Raw genomic sequence first — 18,586 nt, 5'->3', positions numbered from 1 at the left:
TTAGATACCAGAACCAGAAAAAAATCTGAGGTTTTTCATCTACTCAGTTCAACGCAAAACACTTAAAAGGGAGCAAATCTAAGAGACAGAATTCACGCATATCGCAGCAGCTTGAAGACAAGGAACAAATCTAACTTTCTATTTGAACTTGGCTGGTGCTATACAGTTTACTGACAAATCGTGATGTTTACCAACACCGACCTTGCAATGAATGCTGCTGCGCTCAGCAACAAGTGAGAAACACCCTTCAGGAGAGTGAGAACGGGACCTTCGGCCCTGGCCAGGTCCCAGCTCCGCGCGTGCTGCACCCCAGCCTGCCCCAGCACTGCCGGCATGAGATGTTTGTCAGATGTCCTCTGCTCGCTGTCCTGCGCTGTCGCATGGTGTCCCTGGCTGATGCTGGTGAGTAAATTCTGTATAGTCATGTAAAATCATGTCCTTTTGGATAAAAGACGGTATTAAGATATGGAATTACTCATTAGAAAAAGAATGTCCTACCCATTACTGTGCAAAACCAGCTGTAATTAAGCATCTGAGTGTGTGTTTATAAACAGATGTTCTCATCTAAATGCCTTAGAAATAAACAGCTTTGTTATACAATTTCCCTCAAACTACAGAAAGGTAAGTGAGGCTAACGCTCAGCGGCGTTACAGCTCTCCGTCCCAGGCAGAATGTTCGCCCGTACCGACCCCGGATCTGAGCTGACCGAATTTCAGTGGCAGGAGGGGTCCCCAAATGCAAGACAGTTTCTGTGGCAGAATGTTCAGAGCGCAATAAAGTGAAGCCAATTTTCCAGGTATGGTCCCAGAGGCACATTAGGATTTCATGCTTAGAGAGACATTCTTGCCTTTATTTAACACCGAGTACATCTGCAACAGTCCCGTACCTGGTGACAAAGATTCGTAGTATTTGTGAATAGCCTGACTTCTGCTATTCTGTTTCCCTTGTACAGGAAGAAGTGTTTCCTGTTAGCTGTAAATTCATTGCATCATTCAAAAAGCACCAGAAGACAGTTCTGAGTGCTACTTTAGAGACATGTAACCTGTATTATGTAAAGCAATTTACCGGGTGCCATAACAACCATTTCTAGACACTAACTGCCTGTCAATGCAGTCCCAGCGCAAGCATTATCTGGTTGGTATCTCCCAGTTCATTTAGTTGTCCCAAACCAGACCGATGGGTATCTTCACAAACGGAAATCGCCTTTTCTCTTCCCCCCAACACCTGAGTTTCTGTCAGTTCCAGGGAAAGCCAAAACAGAAGGATGGCTTCTTCTGCCCTGAAAGGGCAGCCTCTTCCCCCTCCGCTCTTTCCCCAGGGCAGCAGAATTTTCTACTTTGCTGGTTTACTTCATTGATATTTTTAACTCCTGGTCTGCTTCCATACTGGCCATTTCTGGTCTTTCTTGCCCAGAAACGTGTCACCCGGGCGCGGTTGGCAAAGCAGGGCCGTGACTGGCGCGGGCAGTCCCAGCTGCTGGGGATATCCCACCACTAGCGCCTCTGTGGTCTAAATCCAACTGCAGACCAGCGCACTACCCGGTTGCTTTCTTTTTAATTAAAAAAAAATGCCCAAATCTGTTAACTTAGTGAAACACTACTGTAATTTGTGAAGTTTACTCATACTTCTCAATGAAAACACCTATACTTCCAGTGCTTGCCAGGGGACAAATGTGTGCCTCTCTCGGTGTCTCTTCTCATTCCCTCAGCTACTTTGAGGGGATTTTTTGGTCTCTTCACGGATTTGCCCCCAAGCCCTCCATCCCCGCGTCTACCGCATCTAGAGCTGCCGAGCAAGCTCCAAGGCAGCTTTCCCGTGGCTTTTTTGCCCCAACAACTTCGCGGAGAGTCGCTGTCCGCAGGGAAGCCGGCTGCCCCCGCGGGGCCCACGCGTGAGGGGGGGCTCGTCCCGTCCCGCAGACGCGGCCCCGCCGTGGCGGCACAGTGGGAGCGGGGCGCCGGCGGGGCCCGGGGGGAGACCGGCCCTGAGGGCACGGCGGCGGCGGGCGGGGAAGAGCGGCCTGGCCGCCTCAGAGCCGCGGCCCGGGGCGCTCCCCGCTCCGTAGGAAGCTGAGGAAGTGAAAGAGGAAAGAAGCGAGTCGGCCCCGCGGCTTCCTCGGCGCGGTCACTCCGGGCTGGCGCCTGCCGGCTCCCCGCGCCCCGGCCCTCAGGGTGGGGGGCAGCCGGGGCCGGGGCGGTGGCGGGGAGGGGGATCCGGCTGGCAGGCGAGGCGGCGGGCGGCAGCTCCGCGCCCCAGCGCAGGCTGCAGTTGCCCGCCTCAGCCAACAGGTTGCACCGTTCCCCCTCGCTTGGGTCCGGCGGGCGCTGCCCCGCGGTGCGGAGCGAGGGGCGGCGAGAGCCGGCGGGCTGCGCTGTGCCGAGCCGAGCCGAGCCCGGCCGGGCCGTACGCCGGAGCGGCAGGAGCGGGCGCTGCAGCCGCTGCTCTCCGCGCTGACTCTCTCCACTCCCTCTCCACGTCGGGGAGGCGGGGGGAGGGACGGAGGGGGAGGGAGAAGAGGCCGCCGCCGCCGTCCTCCATTTTGTGGCGGGGGCAGAGCACCGCCGAGCGCGGCGCTGCCTGGCGGAGGGACGGGGCGGGGAGGCGCGGAGGGGAAGGCAGGAGCGGGGCGGCGGGGGGAGGTGAGGTGGGCGAAGTCCGCGGAGGCAATTAGCGCTAATTAACGGAGGGGGCGCCGCCGCGGCGGCGGGGAGTAGGTCAGGGTCTCGGGCCGGCGGAGGAGGAGCGGGGGGAAGCGGTGCTGGCCGCCGCCGCGGCCCCCGGAGGGCCAGCTGTTGGCTTCCTCCAGCCCGCTCCCGCGCCCCTTCCCCCCGGCTGCCGCCCCTCGCCGCGATGGCCGTCGGCGGCTGAAGGAGCCCCAGCGCCCTCCCCCGGACGAGGTAAGGGAGCCAGGGGTCCCGCGGGGCTGGCGGGGGGTCGAGGGCCGGCGCCGCCGCCGCTCCTTTCGCCCCGGGAACTCCCCGGGAGGCGGCGACGGGGCCCCCGCAGGAATGCCCCGAACGGGGCGGGGGGCCCCCGCAAGGGTCCCGGGGTGGGACTGGAGCGGGCACGGCGGAGCGGCCTCCCCCCGAGGTGGGTGCCCAGGGCGGCGGCGGGAGGCGGGGGAGTCCCCCCTTCCCCCCCCCCCCTCCGCCACGGGGCGACCGGCTGTCCGCCCGCCCTTGCCCTTCGCCCGGCCCGCGGCGTTTGTCTCGGGGGGGCAAGCGGCGCGGGGTCTGCTCGTCCCGGGGGGCGAGGAAGGGGGCGAGCAGCGGGGAGGGGGAGCCGAGCCCCGAGCGCAGCCTTGCAGCCGTGGGCTGGTCTTATTTTGCAGAAGTGGGTGTGCCAGGGAGACAGCTCAACAGGTCTCGACACATTTCTCTGAAAACTGTACTTTGTAGAGGAGATTTTGTTGTAATCCGGCAGTTTTAAGAATTCGCAGCTTTTCCCCTCTTTGGGCAGGCTCTCGCATCTGATTTTTTGACACGTTTCCTACGCTGGATGGTTCGCTGCTTTTTTTTTGACGTTGGGGAAATTGTCGAATGGAATAACTACATTTTTCCTCGCCTTCATGTGAAAAAAAAAAAAAAGGCAAAACTGGAGGTAGATAGATAGAATTTTTTTCCTAGTCCCTGTTGCTGTGTCCATCTTAAACGGCCCAGCGATATTTCCATGCTGTTGGCGATCTGTGAGGTTTCGGGAGGCTGCCCCGTTCCCGTTCTGCACGGCGAGCCTGGCTCCCCAGGCCTGACCCAGGAGCCCACCGCCCCGGCACGCGCGGGCGAGGGACCCTCTGCTCAGCCACGCTGTACAAAGAGGCGCGCGAGGACCAAGAGAGGTTTTCGCGTTGAGCTTCTCCCTCTCGGGACGCTTTCACGCAGGCCGAAGCTTAAATTTTTTACACGTGGGGACTTTCTGTTGATCGCAGTCTGAACTTTGGCATGTGGAAGGCAGCAGCGTTCATCAGCAGTCTGGAGGAAATGGGTGGCAGAGATGGCGGGTTCATAATTAAGACGACGATAAACTTGTGAGCGCTCTTGGGTCACTCTGCTTAATGGATAGTGCCGTGGCCAGGCTTTCACCTGGGCTTTGCCTCCTCTTACGAACTGGGGGGAGGGCGAGCTGGTCGCTGTCGGCTGTTTGCTGTTAGCGTTAGGCCGTAGACAAACAGTATAGAAAGCTTGCCTGAGAATTTACAACTGTTCTCCAAATATTTATGCTCTGTGCTGGAAATAAACATAGTAAACACAAACAGATGAAACTGGGGAGATTTGTTTTCAGTGTTGGATGTGTTTGGAGAATAGCTGTGAGCTGTTAAAGTGTTGGAAGCTAATAAAAATTCTACTTTATTTTTAGCTAGCTTTTATTTATAAATTTGAGATTTATTTAAAGAATTGAGTTTATTTCAAGGTTCACAAGTTGCGTTTTAAGCTGAACCTATGCAAAGGTGGCAAACTTTGTGTTTTGTGGTGGAGCTCCTGGACAATAACAAACCACTTGGATTTGGCTGGCTGGCAGGTCCCGTGCTGGAGAGCTGGCTGGGGAGCTTCGGTACCTGTCCCGGGTGGTGCAGGCAAGCCTGCGCGGAGCGAGGGAATTGGCTCGGGAAAGGTGGTGCTTGTCCTTCTGCCCTGCCCTGCTCAAGATGTGGTTAAATACCAGGCAAAGTTACCTTCTAGAATTTATACATCGGGTACTTTAACAATTCTTACGCTTCCTTACTTGCCAGGAGCGGTATCGGAGCTAGAGAGCGTGTTCAGAAAGATGTCACAGGCTGTAGTCTGTGAGTTGCACGCAGGCAGACTTCATCCAGGTTCAGGAAAGCTTTAAAAAACATAATTCCTTGTTACCAGTCAGAAAAAAAAAAACAAGCAAACAAGAACCTGAAAACAAAACCAGCGGGTTTGAGAAAGATGTGGCACATGTCAGTTCGTAGGTTGATTTGCTGTGCTTTCATTCTCGGAGCAGCTAAACCAGGTTCGCCAGGCTAATGATTTAGACTTTTTTTTTTTTTCAAGCTGTTATTAAAATATCCTCACTGTGTTAACTTTGAATGCTTCTGATCTTTTTATAGCTAATGTTAAAGTAATGGATTCCAAAGAATTGCTTAACTCGTCGGATCAAGACGAAACAAGGAAAAATGCGCTCATCAGTACCAAAGGAGGGATCGTGATGGACTTTCATCCACCCTTCAGGGGTGGAGCTACTGTACAAGCCCCTGTGTCAACATCTCCTCTCCCTGCCTCTTCTCAGTCAGATTCCAATCAGCAACCTGCTTTGGCTGACTTTTCAAAAGGATTAGGAAACAATGTGCCTCAGCCAGACCTTTCCAAGGCAGTATCGCTCTCAATGGGACTGTACATGGGTGAAACAGACACAAAAGTGATGGGAAACGACCTTGGATTTTCGCAGCAGGGCCAAATCGGCATCCCTTCTGGAGAAACAGACTTCAGGCTCCTGGAAGAAAGTATTGCGAGCTTGAGCAAGTCCTCGAGCCTGGCCGAGGACGCAAAGGGAGCAATATCTTCTGAGGTGCCGCTGGAGCCGGATTTCCCAGGCATGGCTGGCCGCAACGTCCCTTTGGAGTCAGGAACTGCCGTCCAAGGCCAGGTTGGCTCGAATGGTGGCAACTTGAAATTATTCTCTGAAGACCAAAGCACCCTGGATATTCTCCAGGATTTAGAATTGCCACCGGTATCGCCTGGCAAAGAGCCCAACGGGAGCCCGTGGAGGCTTGACCCCTTGCTAGATGACGGTGGCTTGCTGTCCCCTATATCTACAGATGATGCGTTTCTCCTGGAAGGAAATCTCGGTGAAGACTGCAAGCCTCCTATTTTGTCTGACACTAAACCTAAAATTAACGACCGTGGTGACCTTTTACCCAGTTCCAAAATGCCAATGCCTCAAGTGAAAACAGAAAAGGAAGACTTCATTGAACTCTGTACTCCTGGCATAAAGCAAGAAAACATGGGCCCAATTTATTGTCAGGCAAACTTCTCTGGGTCTAATCTGCTGGGTTCTAAAGTCTCTGCCATATCTATCCACGGTGTCAGTACCTCCGGGGGACAGATGTATCACTATGATTTAAATACTGCATCGCTCTCTCAGCAGCAGGATCAGAAACCAATTTTTAATATCATTCCATCTCTTCCTGCCGGTTCAGAAAATTGGAGTAGGTGCCAGGGATCAGCGGATGAGACGTTAGCTCCTTTGGGAACGCTCAACCTTTCTGGCAGACCTGCTTTCTCTAATGGCTATTCAAGGTAATTGGGTTTTGTTGCTCTTTATTAAAATACTACAAGTACGTTTAGCACAACTGCATGCGTGCTGGTTTGTTTGGTGGTTGGTGGTTTTTTTTTCCTTTCGCAGTCATCCGTTTTTCCTTTGTTCTGTATGGCTGTCTGATCAGACATCACGGGTGTATATTTATTCCGTGGTACTCTAACCAAGTGCTCAACTGTTGGTATTAAAGGGAAGAAAAGAGGAGGGGAGCTGGCATGCTTTAAAAAGTAAATAAACAAATAAAAATAAAAATTCTAAGATACAACCTAGAGGGAAAATTGGGTACGTGGTAGAAGGATCCGTACACAAAGCAGTATAGAAGGAAATATTTAAGTGTGTACAAAAGCTGCTTCGTTCTCAAGGGTGAGACGATCAATCACTGTGGAGTTTTTTCTTCCTAGTCTTACTTAAATGTTGTGCACAAAAATAACTTGGTTGCTGGGTAAATTTCTAGAATTACATTTACGCTGAGCTAGAGTTTTAGCTTTGCTCGGTATTGCATTTACCTTACATGGGCAAGAAGATTCCGAGTAGGAAATACTCGGCAGTTTGTTTAATAACTGCATTTAAAGAGATAAGAGTATTTGCAGTAATATTTAAACATACCTGGAATTTAACTCTTACATAGAACTGGAGGAGGGCTGTAGGTGGTTTTTTCAAGAGCGGGGTACTGTAGGGGAGCTGGTTAATATGCGTTCCAGTGGCTTTGTAGTCGTGTTCTCTACAAGTAACTCGGTGGTGCAGATATTCCAGTAAAACGCTTTTCCTCTGCCCTTCAGGAGTAAGCGCCATGCTGGCGGCTTGCTCAATGGGTCGCTGTGTGCGTCTCCGCTCGCGGCCGGGGATGGGTTCTGATTTCAGCCCGAACTCCTCCCTGTAGGTTTTCTGTAGCTGTTTTTTGTTTATCGTACACTCGCGGTAGCAGAGTGTTTGGGGTCAATGGAGAAAGAGGGTTTTGCTGCGTCTCTGTGGAGTCTGAGTTAGAAAATGGCTCTTTGCGTCCATGTACGTAAACCCAGTAATTGTAGGCTTTTAATGAGGTATCTGTTGTAACTTTCTTTTTTTATTGCCCCGCTGACAATGGATCCCCAGAGCGTTAGCCGCCAGTCCCTGGGCTCCGCGTGCGCATTATTTGCTCCATTTTCCCACGGTTGGAATGAGGTGTGTGAGGATTTCTTCTTTGTTTGAGGAAGACAACTTTTAACCTGCGTTCGTTCTTTCGTAGTTGTTGATTTTTGTAGTGAAGATGTGGAGGGTGTGTTGTTTTTTTTTTTTTTTTTTTTTTTTCCTTGAAGTGTTTAAAGCAGTTTTTAGTGTAAGGAATCTAGAAAGGAAAATCAGAATTTGTGGAAAAATTCCATTTGGTATATGAATATTGAGCGTGCCTTATCATTTATTTTGACGGAGCAGAAATCTTCTGTACTAACCTTTTACATAAGCAGTCCAACTTCCATGTTGTTTTTAGTTTGTTTCATGGGGAGTTTTTGTGGGGTTTTTTAATTTTACTCTCGCTGTATCTTTAATGGCAATCATTATAAAATCTGTATCAAAGCAAGAACTGTTTCTGGGTTTGGGAGGTGAATTTCGGTGGCTGTTTAAGCGAGCAAGTTCCCGTAGATAATGGAAACGTCACCTTTGAGAATGCTGCTGTAAAGTTCCTGGATCATTTTTATTTTACAGAACTATTGAGGTAGAACCAAGCGTATTCGTAGGTGAATGGTTTACATGCAGATGTTTGTCCAGCTCCGGAGGAATTTAATAAACGCCAGTTCTATATGCTGCGTTTCTGATAACGTTGTGATGAAAATCCCACTCGCACTACTGGTGTGTGCAGCGCGCATCTGATCCTGGAGCGAATGGGACGGCAGCGCGAGATGTTATCGCTGCGTTACGGAGCGGTGTTGAGGAGTGTGCCGGGTCTGTTTGTGTTGGAGCGGGCAGGCAGCGAATGGGCGTGCTGGGAGAGCTGGCGGGCGCCCTCGCCGAGCTCCTGGTGCAGCGAGGGAGCATCCCCGGCGCGGTGGGCAGCAGCCGGCCTCCGCCGCTGGGAAGCACTGACGGCGCTGCGAGTGTTTACGGCCTCGCTTCCTGCAAGGTTGTCTTGCATTTCATTGCGTTCTTTTGCCTTAAGAAAATGGACTTTTTTTTTCTTAATTTAAGGAATGTGTAAATAATTTTGAGGTGCCTCCTAGTTGAGTTTTGTGTAAAAATTCATTGTTTCTGGCCTTGTGGAAGCTGTACTTACTTCTCGAGGATTTTTATACACTGAAACTACCAAGTCCAGTTCTAAAAACAATACTGTTTGGATTTCCTTTGTTTTTTTCCTCTTCCCTATAAAATAGAGGCAATTCCATATTCTTTTTAAAATGTTTGAGATATTCATGAGCCCTGGGTTTAAAGCAGGAATTCTCTTTCTTCCTGAACCTTGTCAGAAATATTTGGTCTAAACTGGGTTAGTCTACGGTGATGTATTGTGGATTTGTTTGTTTGTCTTGCAGAAGACTTAACAAAATTGGCATTTGTTTCAGAAACAAAGGAAGGGCTATCTTGCCAGGTTCCTGTGGTCGGGTTTTGTTTTTTTTTTTTCTTTTAGATACTGATTGTGTGAGGTCAAGGCTGGGATTTTGAGAATTCAGAGTTGGTAAACTTAAGTTTCCAATAGAAAATATTTCTTAGTGTTGGTAGAATTATTTGACTATGTGTAACATTAATTGTATACATACAGGAAGGAAGGCTGCAGTTCTGTCCTGGGGCCCAGGTAGTATTTAATCTGACTGGTTTAATGGAAAGCATGTAATGTCTCTTTACAGACAGGCAGTCTTGGATTGATATCATGCCATTTTTGAGTGATTCTGCTTCTAAGGATAGCTCAGCATGCTGTCTTTAATGAGGCAAGTGATAATTAGGACTGCGAAAGCTGATCAATTTCCCCATGAACAGGTATTCTGAAGGTAACAAGCGGAATCTGAGCTTCAGAAATGTTTGATGTGCGTGGATTGGCAATAGTCAGTAAATGTCTCTCTGTACCTCGGGGTGCTGAAGAGTCTGCCAGTGCTTGTGCTGATGTGCAGAACTTGGAGCTGCAGCTCTGTATTTCGTCAGCTAACACCCCAAATCTTCTTGGGCAGCAGCGAAACCCCGGAGACGGCAGGACAGCTTCCTTCTGGGATCGCTTTGGTGAGGTCTGCCGATTGAGCGCAGTGGAGCGAACTGAGGAGAAGGTGGATGGAATAAGAGGGAGGAAAAAAGTAGGCTAACTGAGAAAATTTGTCATGGGTTTTCTTACTAGAAGAAGTGGGACAGTATCTGGAAGAGGAATGAAACAGGCTGAAAGCATTTGGTAAATGCTTCACTGAAGAGTTAGAGGGTTTGGTGGTGTCTGTCCCTGATGGGATATTATTTGTGATTTATTACACAAACGCCAGTGAGAAGTGTTAAATTTCAAGGAAATTATTTTAGCAACACACACTTGCAGGACTCTTGCGTGGTATATACATTAAATCCATCGCTGGACTTCTTTATTCCTCTGACTTCCTGGAGATGTGGCTTGTTGTGGGGGGAGTGAAGGACGATGAAAACCAAGGCAGCGAGGCAGGGGTTTCTGTATGCTTTTTCTCCTAGCCTAGTGCCAGAATTTACAAAAACTGGGCCCCATTGGCAGCGTTACGGCTTCTCTTATTACATTTGAAATCATTCCTAGTACTTAAGCTTGTGGGGGATAAGGATCATTAAGGAAGTTTAAGAAAGGGCAAGAGTGGAGAGAAGCCATGAAAGCAGAGGAGGAATCTGGAAGGGGGAAGAGGTTTTGCTGGTCAGTTGTGGTCCAAAGCCTTGCTTCCAGGAGAAGCTGCCTTTCTGCTGTCACTCTGTAACTGGGATTCTTCTCGGACTCGGACGTTTTACTAGAAGGAAGAGGGAAAAAGTGATCATTTGCTAGAAATGGTAAAGGTCAGTTGTCCGTTTGCCGTACTGCATTGTTTCAGCTTGGCTTTTGGCCAGCGCCGGTGGCTTGGCGCGGCTGGATGTAGTGCTTTAAGTGTTGTCTGACTCAGCAGTATGTAATGTGTGGCACATATGGAAATATGTCTCTTTTAATAATTCTGTTTGGGTATAAAAACCAGACTTGTTATTTGGAGGGAGTGCTCAGGGTTTCAATAGTCTGTGTTGTGATTTGTCAGCTTAATGTAAGAGCGTGCTTGGGTTTGGAGTCTTGGGAACACGCGACAAAAGCGTCTGATTGTTTTGGCAGAAAGGGGTGATTCAGGAAGTGCCCTGCAGAATGTGCTGTAAGGCGCTGTGAAAAGGTAGCTAGATAAATGACAGGTCATGTGAGGTGTAATACGCGTTTTCCACTTTTAGCAGATCCATTCAACTCGCTGATAGCCGCGTAGGTTTTTCTAAGTCCAACCCAAATTGTTGATTTCTACTGATGTATTTCTCCCCCTACAATGATCTCTATTTTAAATGTAGCCCTAGCTTATAGAACACAAGTTGAGTTGTTGCCCGTTCCATTTTTTTGTGCATCTTAAATGATAGTTGAACCCCATTGTACTTTTCTGCTGGCGGTGAAAGCAGAACTGTAGTTGAACCAACTCTACTCACGATTCTCCTCATAGGTGAGAAATAATTGTGTTGCACAACTCCAAAATCATCTATTTACAATGTTAAAGGTGACTTGTACACCGTGAGAGCAAGTTGTCGTGGGGGCACAGATATCGCTTCTTACTTTGGCTGTTAGTGCTCATTCTGGGAATGAAGACGTGGCTAACTACTCTGTGCATGTATGTAACTATAAACTGGAATTATTTCTGCATTTTAAAAGGTTACCAAGCCCTCCTTTTTTCCTAGGTCTCCTTTTATAGCCACCACCTAGCAGATCGCATCTGGGGGCTTCCTCTGGTTTTGGGGTTGGTTTTTTTTTTTTTCTTTTTGGGTTGGTTTTTTTGTTGGTTTTTTTTCCCCCAGATGTTGCCCAACTTCTCATAGTGAAAACCCTAGAGGAAGGACCTGGCACTGTTGCCTTGGATGTATGCTTATACCAAAGTTTGACCATTTGTTTATTAAACTTTGCAAATTTAGGTCTGTTTTCTCTCTTATTTCCATACCAGAGCCTTTTTCTTAGGACATTTTGTTAAATCTCTTCACCGCTGGCCTGAGAAACATTTGTTCCTGCCCCACTGGGTGTTGTGATCAGTGTCTTCTCCACAAGCTTTACAAGAGGAGAGCAAATACTCAGCACTCAGAAATTTGCCTGAGAGAACATGAACATATGTTTCTCGGTAGTAAATTTTCTCCTCACAAAACCCTTGCTTGTGGAATACTGCAAGACACAATTATATCAACAGTCATTTTCTGGGGTAGATGAAGACTGCTTCAGCTGGCATCTGACCACTGATGTGCTGATGCAGCACAATGTGTATGTTCTGCAAATGGTTCCAGTGTCGTCGTTCTTGAGATAAAGAACATAGCAATAAAATCCTATTTTCAGTCCAAATTACAAGCAATGGGAAAGGCTTTGTAGAGCTGTAGTTACAATTATCTTGGGTTTGTGTTGTTAAAACAACTGAAAGCGTGTTGCCTCTGGCATACAGAAATGAACTTTAAAATGCATTCATAGAACGATCAACTTTAACTGTTCTTAGAAACACAGGAACAATTGTGCGAGAGAAGGTAGTTTCTGGGAAGTGTGTTTAACTGTACGGTACGCGGTGCGGCGGACCCAAGGAGCTGGAGTGAAGCTCCCTTCGGTTTTATAGCCTTTGTCTCCCGGAGTCTGGCATCATACGCAGAATTTAGTCTTATTTACCGAAGTATTAGTGTGTTGCATTGTTGTATGTACAGATTATTCGTGTTGTTCTCATGACAGTGGTTTTCTGGCTGACTCACTGTAGTATGATAGCTGTTTATAATACAGCCTTTGCTTAAATAACAAAAGGCGCTCGGAGACCAGGAGTTAATCCTGTTCTCAGTGCTGGGGTCTGGAAATACTAGGCAGATACTGTCAGTGGATAGCCTCATGCCCCTGGGACAGGAGTGAACCAGCACAGCTGGAATAGATGACACACAAAAAAAGAAAAAAAAAATATTTCAGCTCATTGTCTTGGCGCTGACCTCACAACAAGTATTTTTGAATATTCTGCAGGGGAAAAAAGTAAACAAAAAAAACCCACTTAACTTGGTCCATATGTGAGGGTGAGGGAAGCTGTGACTGCGGCTTTGCTGGTCACCTGCAAAGGAGTCAAAGCAGAGAGTAACCTGGACAGAGCGTACTCCGTCCGTGTGCTGGAGCACTTAAGCGTCACAGACTTAATTAAAAGGAAACTGAAAGGCGGTGGACGTGCAGCCCTTGCTGCCTCTCCTCAGGAGCACATGAAGGTGTGGGTCGTCCCCATGACGAGTCCAGCATCTGAAATTGTGGTGGTTACTGGAGGGGTGAGTAAGCGTACTTCCAGCAGCAGTGTGCTGGGTTGGGAAGACAGTTTAGTACAATTACTCTGTCTCTCCTGGAGGTTTTTCTTCTTACCTCATCTTCACTACCAAAAAGGTGTAACGTCATGCGCCTGCCTCCTCCGTCCTTACCCGATGCAGCCTGCGCTAATCTCTGCTGGGACGTTTTCTGCCAGAGTTCTTTTCTTGGCTGACACAGTGTCTCCCTGCGTGTGAGCTGTGCACTCTGTTGCTTGAGTTGTAACTCTGTGTACTGAGATGGAAGCACATCCCTTCTGCTTCTGTGGCCTGCGCCGCTGGATTCGTCACAGGGCCGCTTTGCGTGTCGCAGAGGTGTGTTTCGGCAGTAGCGGCAAGGTGGAACTGCAGCTTCACGAGCTCTTGCTCGGGGAGCGGTGATGCTGGCTAGCACCTGGACGTCTGTTTTCTAGTACAGATGATGTCGGTTTTTCTTGCTGCTCTTACGTGAAACTGAAGTTCAGGTTCCAGGACACAGTGTTACGTATATCATGTCGAGTTTTGTAGTAATGGTTCCTTAAATCAATAATCACTACAATTGTGTGGATTTCTGGAGGAAATGGTGCTCTTCAGAAGCCATCTTGCCATCTTACAGAGTATGTTTCTGTACCAGCCAAATGCGTTCTTAATACAATCTGTATGAATCGGTTATATTTAAAGCTCCATATTCCATCTGTACCTATGGAGCTCTCAGTCTGTCAAGACTTCCTAGAAAATTTTATTTCTGATGCAGTTTGAAAATCAATATGCAACCAGCTGCCCATATTTTGTTGTGGAGATGCAGTATTATACACAGCTTCCAGTTTTTGATCAAAGATCTTGACCATACTGAGATCGCAAAGGCAAACTGTTGGGGAAGGATTTCCCAAATAATAACAATGTCTTTCTTGAATTGAGTTCACTGCTCCTGTAATTTATTTAGGAAACTGGGTTCCATGTTAGATTTTACAGTAATACATTCTTCATACTATTTGTAATAGTTTTGTACAGTTGCTGTGTGTCAGAAAACAGCTGGAGATCATGATGCTATTTATGCATCACGGTCACACAAGATTTAATCTGAAATTTCTGAGCAGCAGTGCACAATTTACTCATCTGTTGCTTTGCATTTCACATTTCTGGTTGCTTTCATTTGCATAACAACAAGTTCTAAGTAAGTAAATACTGCTCAGGGTTCTCATTTTCTTTTTTAAAAAGAAATTGGGTCCCAAAGGAGTAGTTTACCTCAAAATGCTACATGGGAAACTCAGGAAACTCGCTGTAGTGGCAGGTAAGAGCGAGTAATTGAGTATCAGTGAAGTACGTCGTTTATTCAAATAAGCAAATACTGGAGGTGATTTTACAGCTTGTGGCTTGGTTTTCTTTTTGGTTTGTTTTGGAGGATCTGAGATCTGATGCTTTGATTATCAGCCTCAAGAAAACTGGGAAAAGTCCTGTAGTTGTCCTTATCCAGAAGGTCTGTCCTGGTGGGCTTCTGGCTGCGTCAGGGACTTTGGTCTTGTCTTACACGAGAAACTTGGAGTGTGGGGTGTTTCATGCCTGTGTTCCTGCCTCTGGCTGTTTGAGCACCTCCTCCTCCTGGAAGCACTCGCTGAGAAGAGGGCTGTGAAGGTGGATGACCTCTTTGTTCACACGTCGGCAGCAGCCTGGCTGCATCTCTCTGGTGTAGCGAGTGGGGTGTGAAAACGGGACATCTGTTGTTGGAAATCTTGTGCAATTTTTAGAAAATGAGGTTTTGATCTTGGATGAGAATCTTTCGGCCGTTAGACAGTTCCTTCCCAGCTGTGGTAATTGTGCGTGGCGGGAGAGGGGTTGGTTTGCGCTCTTCCTTCCCAGTTGGGCGTTTAGGAAGGACATTGCTGCTTGGGCTGTGTGGGCATCTGGCCTTGCTTTTGGCTGCAGTGCGTCTGTGAGTTCTCTGAACCACACCTGATGCATCTCTAAGCCGTGCCTTCCCAACCTGCTTTTGAGCACACAGGTGTGAAGTTCTGGGGTTCTTCACGGTTTTTGTTACTAGGCTTCAGAAGGGCTGCTGCTCTCCTGTGTGCCGGTCTCTCCTGAGCTGGGTTTGGTATCTGTGACAGAACAGAGCAGCTGAGACTGTACTTTTGTTGCCATCACTCGGAGAACCTGCTCGCCGGGTGCGTGTGTGTGATAGTACGTGCTAATACAGTAATAGGGTCTGGTACGGCTTCGGTACGCCTTGGCGTGGAAGGGCAGCTCTGCCAGGACCGTGCTGCCAGAAGCGCCCGATGCTGCGCGTGGCGGAGCATCCCCATGGATCAGGATCACCCTGGGGTGTTCGTCGCGGTGAACTGGGTGCGGTGTGCCGCTGGGCTTTGGCAGGCTGCGGTGCAGCCCGTTTCTGCTCTCCTGGGCCGTTTTGGACTGCTTTCAGTCCATTCCCGACACCTGAGGAGCTGAGGGCGCGCGGTATGGCTTTGGAGGAGGCTGCCTGTCAGATTGACGCCTTGTCAGGAAAGGACTGTGTGATCTCTCATGTCACCTAAGATGAGATGTGTGTGAATGCAGTTACAGTGGGCTATTGTAAATAAAACGGGTAGTTTTTCTGTAGCTTTTCATTTGATCAGATGATGTAAATTGATAACCATTTATTTTAATCCACATGTACATCATGTATCGCTGTGTACTTGTGCATTTTTTCCTCTTGCTTATTTTTGTTTCTTTCTAGGGGTTTTCTGTTACCTTTCTGAAACAGTAACTTACGAAACCCATCAGCTAAAGGTTTTTAGCGAATCAGTGCTGAAAATGTGCCTGTGCTGCGTGCATGCATGTGGATTTGTAATGCAAGAATGCAGTCTGTGCATGTTAACGTAAAAAAATGCATACTTGCAGACACTGAAGTTTCATGTCCTGGTTTCAGTTCATGTATTATCTAGCTGTTCTTTTCTCTCTCAATTTTTTTTTTTCTTGAGTTACTTTTGCTGCCAAATCTTCTGTTGGCTTGTTTTACCTGTTGAACTTCTGCTAGTCTTGTGTGGTGTATGAACTGCTCCAAAATTAATTGCATTGTCCCAGTGTGAGGCTGATGTACATGTAGATATAATTTGACTCTTTTTTTTTTTTTTAAAGAACTCTGCATCTTGCTTCTCTTAAAACATGGAGTCGATTAGAATATAAGCCAATATGAAGTATTTAAGAAAAACAGTCTTATCTGAGAACAGGCATTTAAAAATTAGAGATCCTGAACTTAGTATCCAGAAAAGCTTTTAGATGCTGGAGATGAGTGAAGGAGTATGGAATTGCACTTCACAGTTTAATTTTAGCAAGATAACAAATGAATATTGAAATAATAGCAGACTGCATATGAAATGACCAGCTCGGATTCTTCCTGAATGCTAGAATTAGTTATAAATAGGTCTTTAATCAGCAGGAAAAGCTTTATTTAAAAGGAAGATTAAGCCAGCAGGTGAGTGGGGTGGAATCAGTTGGCAGGGGTTGTGGGAGAAGGGGGAGCAGGCGAAGGAGCCCCCTCCTTTGGGGAGGGTGCCGGTGTCTCAGGCAGGGATCGGCAGTTTGCGCAGACCGGGAGGTGTGGACACTGAGTACGTGAGCTAACAACGAGAGGAGGAGGACGGGGAATGCGCTGCCTGTTTGTAAGCGGCTGCAGGAACGTGAGTGATGGGGTTGGAAGGACCTTTGGGCATCCTCGAGCCCAGCCTGCTCTGCCGCTGTGCCTTTGTAATAAATGCCGCTCACAAACCTCCCTGGTGTTTTGTGTTTCGACAGGTGGTGAGGCAGAGCTTGCACCAGACAGAGTCTTCTGTCCGGTGTAGGTGCCTTCCTTTCTGTGCGGTCTTCAGACTGCTGCGGTATGGCGGCCTTGGGGAGAAGCCCTGTAGAGGCTGACGCTTGCTGGCGAGACTGGTGTGTGTCTGTGTGTTACAGCCAGCGCTCGCCAGCGAGGTGCTCGCGTTTAGCACAGCTGAAATGAGCTGCGAGTCTGAGCCACTCCTGAGGACAGAGATGTCTGGGGTGGACGTGCCGTCCTTCTGTAACGCAAGTGAAAATCCAGTATGGAGGGTAATTGCATTATGTAATGCAACATGGGGCGTACCTCACGCGTTCAAAGAGAAACTAAAAGTGAGAACAACAGACGTACGCTGTTAAGACTTTCTTTTTAAAGATTTAGGGCCTTACATGCCTATATAGCCGCTTTACTGGTGCGGAGAGGCCGGCAGCCGCAGCCCGTGCGGTACGCGATCACACCCCTGCCTGCCGCCGCGGGGCTCAGGGTGAGGGGGTGTGCTCAAAAAGCAGGGGATAGAGACGTTTTCAGTAGTAAGAGATGGAGTTAGGACTGTCCTGACTTGTCTCTGAAAGCTGAGGATCGTTTAAAACAGCCTGCAGAAATTGTTTTGGTTGGTTTTTGGTTTTTTTTTTTTGCCGTATCATTAGAAGCAGATTCACCTCTGTGTAACACTTTTCTCACAAATGTAGGAAACTGGTCCGTTACCAAATTAAAACTTTTAAAATGTTTTAAGATCTTGATAAGGAAACTCCAAAGAGACATTAGTGAATTATTTTTAGTACGCTGGTTTCATTCATTCATTTCAATGATCGTCTCAGGTAGATTGCAGAGTAAAGCAGCTGCGATGGGGCTGAAGGGTTGCACCGCTTTTTCTTAATTCTTCACTTTCAGTAAAAGGAATTACTGTGTTTTCATTTCGCTCAGTAAGATTAGGTCTTATGAATATGCTAAACTATTGTATTGAAGAGATACTTGCTATGGAAAGAGCGGTTAAGATGGAATAAAACATAAGGAAAGAAAAAGTGAAAGGTCATAAGTTGTACTTAGTTAAAAATAAATTAAGCAAGTTTGTTTTCACTACCTTACTTGGGTTTTGAAACAAACGTAGATGAAAATACAATTTGTGAGGAGTGATAGTATGTCTTTTTTGCCCATCGGTTTTATAAATGATGTAATCTCTTTTAGGAGGAAAGGGGACACTTGTGTGCTTTTTTGTGCTGTTTACCTTGACCAGATGATACTGATAAGCTTAAGGTTTAGAGAAGGAGATCCCCATACCATGCAGTCTCCCTTGGTGCCGTCCATAGACGAAAGAGCGGCTGCTTTAACACGTGTTTTGGAAACAGCATTTTCTGTGACCTGTTCAACTTTGTTGCACCCAGACCAGGCTGCTGACAGGTCATTTGGCCACACTGACGTCGCTGAGGAGTAAGCTGTTTGTAAGAAATCTGAGTCCTGATCTGTGGTAACGTCCCTTGGTTTCATTTTCACACGATTTTGTGAGTTCTGCCCTTCCTACCCTAAGGCCCACGCATCTGCCATTTTCTAAACTGACAAGGAAGATATTCTGACAACAAAACCCATCTGACAAGTTTTGTGATGCATTAGCTTTCCGTCATTCGAGAGGACAAGTCTGTTCAAACGAAGTGCCTGGTTATTTGCGAGTTATGTGTGTGAGTTAATAGAAATGAAATTTAGTGCTAGAACTCCTAGTGTAAAATGTCAGTGTAAAAATCTGCATGCTCAGAGCTCTCTATTTTGAATAGTGGAGCATTCTTTTTTTTTTCTTTTTTTTTTTTAAGTGAGCAGTTACTCTTAGGATGCCTGCAAGATGACATTCTCAGTCACACCAGGCATCTGTCAGCAACTTTCCAACCAGAGCAACTGGTTTGACAAATGAGCTTGGACCTATTTTATCACTTTAACGATTCTTCTTTAAAGATTCTTCCTTCTTTAAGGATTCTTTTAACACGTTAAAGGTTGGAACGTCTGATATTTTGTTAAATAACAATCAGGACATTGGAATATTGCTTGTAGTCTGCTTGGTGTTGTGACTTAGTTTGTTCCAGC

The 18,586-nt window shown here is 47.5% G+C and overlaps 1 protein-coding gene across 2 annotated transcripts in view; it reads left to right on the top strand.

The window, feature by feature from the left end:
- Positions 1 to 2,618: 2,618 nt before the first annotated feature.
- NR3C1 (nuclear receptor subfamily 3 group C member 1) overlaps positions 2,619 to 18,586 on the top strand; it is a 70,169-nt gene continuing 54,201 nt past the window's right edge. Inside the window, exons 1-2 of one of the 2 annotated variants that reach the window (XM_086759202.1) lie at positions 2,619 to 2,897; positions 5,072 to 6,260. In XM_086759202.1, the coding sequence (XP_086615328.1) occupies positions 5,086 to 6,260 (1,175 nt within the window). In that variant the 5' untranslated portion in view covers positions 2,619 to 2,897; positions 5,072 to 5,085. Of the gene's footprint in view, positions 2,898 to 3,698; positions 4,025 to 5,071; positions 6,261 to 18,586 lie in introns of those variants that run through there. The other variant, XM_086759203.1, reaches the window with a different exon arrangement.

The sequence above is a fragment of the Chlamydotis macqueenii genome, chromosome 14 (assembly GCF_036417535.1).
Source record: "Chlamydotis macqueenii isolate bChlMac1 chromosome 14, bChlMac1.mat, whole genome shotgun sequence".
Classification (NCBI taxonomy): Eukaryota; Metazoa; Chordata; class Aves; order Otidiformes; family Otididae; genus Chlamydotis; species Chlamydotis macqueenii.
Note: the sequence above shows the minus strand (reverse complement) of the source record. Positions and strands in the feature narration are given on the sequence as shown.